General features: G+C 34.7%; 1 protein-coding gene across 1 annotated transcript; it reads left to right on the forward strand.

Annotated features, from left to right (window-relative positions):
• Nucleotides 1–8: 8 nt before the first annotated feature.
• Nucleotides 9–575, forward strand: LOC107736199 (olfactory receptor Olfr180-like; the record flags this gene model as incomplete). Its single annotated transcript, XM_016547675.1, has 1 exon — nucleotides 9–575. A coding segment is annotated over one exon (567 nt), but the record flags the coding sequence as incomplete, so codon positions are not given.
• Between the last annotated feature and the right edge of the window lie 714 nt (nucleotides 576–1,289).

Here is a 1,289-nt window from a genome sequence, read left to right on the forward strand (position 1 = left end):
CTATTTCATTACCACTGAGGTATCATATGATTGTGACCCACAGATTAATGCTTGTTATAATTGGTGCTTCATGGACACTAGTACTATTATTAACAATCATTGGAGTAAATTTCATGAGCAGACTTTCGTTCTGCAAATTTATTGTCACTGTTAACAGTTTCTACTGTGACCATGGGCCAATATATCGTTCAGCTTGTAACAATAATTTCCTAAGCTCTGTGATAGCCAGTGTGTTCCCAGCAATCATCCTTGGGTTTCCAGTAGCTTTTATTATCTTTTCATATACATGCATAGCTGTGACATTGTTCAAAATCACAACCCCACAAGACCGTCAAAGAGCCACAAAGACATGTTCTGCTCATTTAATATTAGTGGCTATATTTTATGTACCCATCACTTTTACATATGCATTTTGGCCCTTTATTAACACGAACACAAGGATCATTAATCTTTCTCTGACTTCTGCACTTCCTCCAATGCTTAACCCTATAATCTACACATTCATGACTGAGGAGTTCATTGTGTCTGTTAAAAGACTTCTTAAACGAAGATTCATATTCCCGTCTCATAAATAAAAATTTATTTTCCCCTATTTAATAACATTATTTTTTGTGGTTTGAACCAGTATCAGCACTTGGACTGTGTGTGTCTGTGTGTTCTAGACATCCAGCATTTCTCCCAGAGTGTGGTCATGGTGGAGAAAACCCACTATAATTTTTGAAATACTACTGTTGTTGTTTCACAGAATGTAATTTTAAGATTTTTTGTTGTTGTTTTCAGGTCAAAATGTAGTTGTTTAAACCTCAAATCTGCAGTTTATGAAGATAGCACCTATTTGAAAATTTGCTCTGACATTTTTGGAGTTGTGAAGTCTGGGTTATCACCATGCAGTCAGTGCTCATGTATCTCTCTGAGAACAGCCTTATATCGGCAAGTCCTTCTGACATTCGCTGTTGGTTATGATTACTCTGTATAGTGGTTAAACATGAGATATATAATTAATTTGGGGTATATCTAACAGGCAATCTTTGGTTTAATGAATCTGTTATTTGTTACTGGGCAAGTCATTTTGGCTGAGTGCTCAGCTTCATAACTTTGTATTTTTATTTAACTTAAATTCTGAATTGTTTGCTTGTCTATTTCCTATTCTGCAAACTTCCTATGCTTGTATAATGGTTATTATTGTTCATCAAATAGTATTGTTCAATTAATAATATTTATATATATTGAGAAATGATCTGTGTGTAGTGGTGAGTATTTTTCAGTGACTTCAGTGTTACGCCGTAGGT

Source organism: Sinocyclocheilus rhinocerous, unplaced genomic scaffold (assembly GCF_001515625.1).
Source record: "Sinocyclocheilus rhinocerous isolate Xijiao unplaced genomic scaffold, SAMN03320098_v1.1 C36555682, whole genome shotgun sequence".
In the NCBI taxonomy this organism is placed as follows: Eukaryota; Metazoa; Chordata; class Actinopteri; order Cypriniformes; family Cyprinidae; genus Sinocyclocheilus; species Sinocyclocheilus rhinocerous.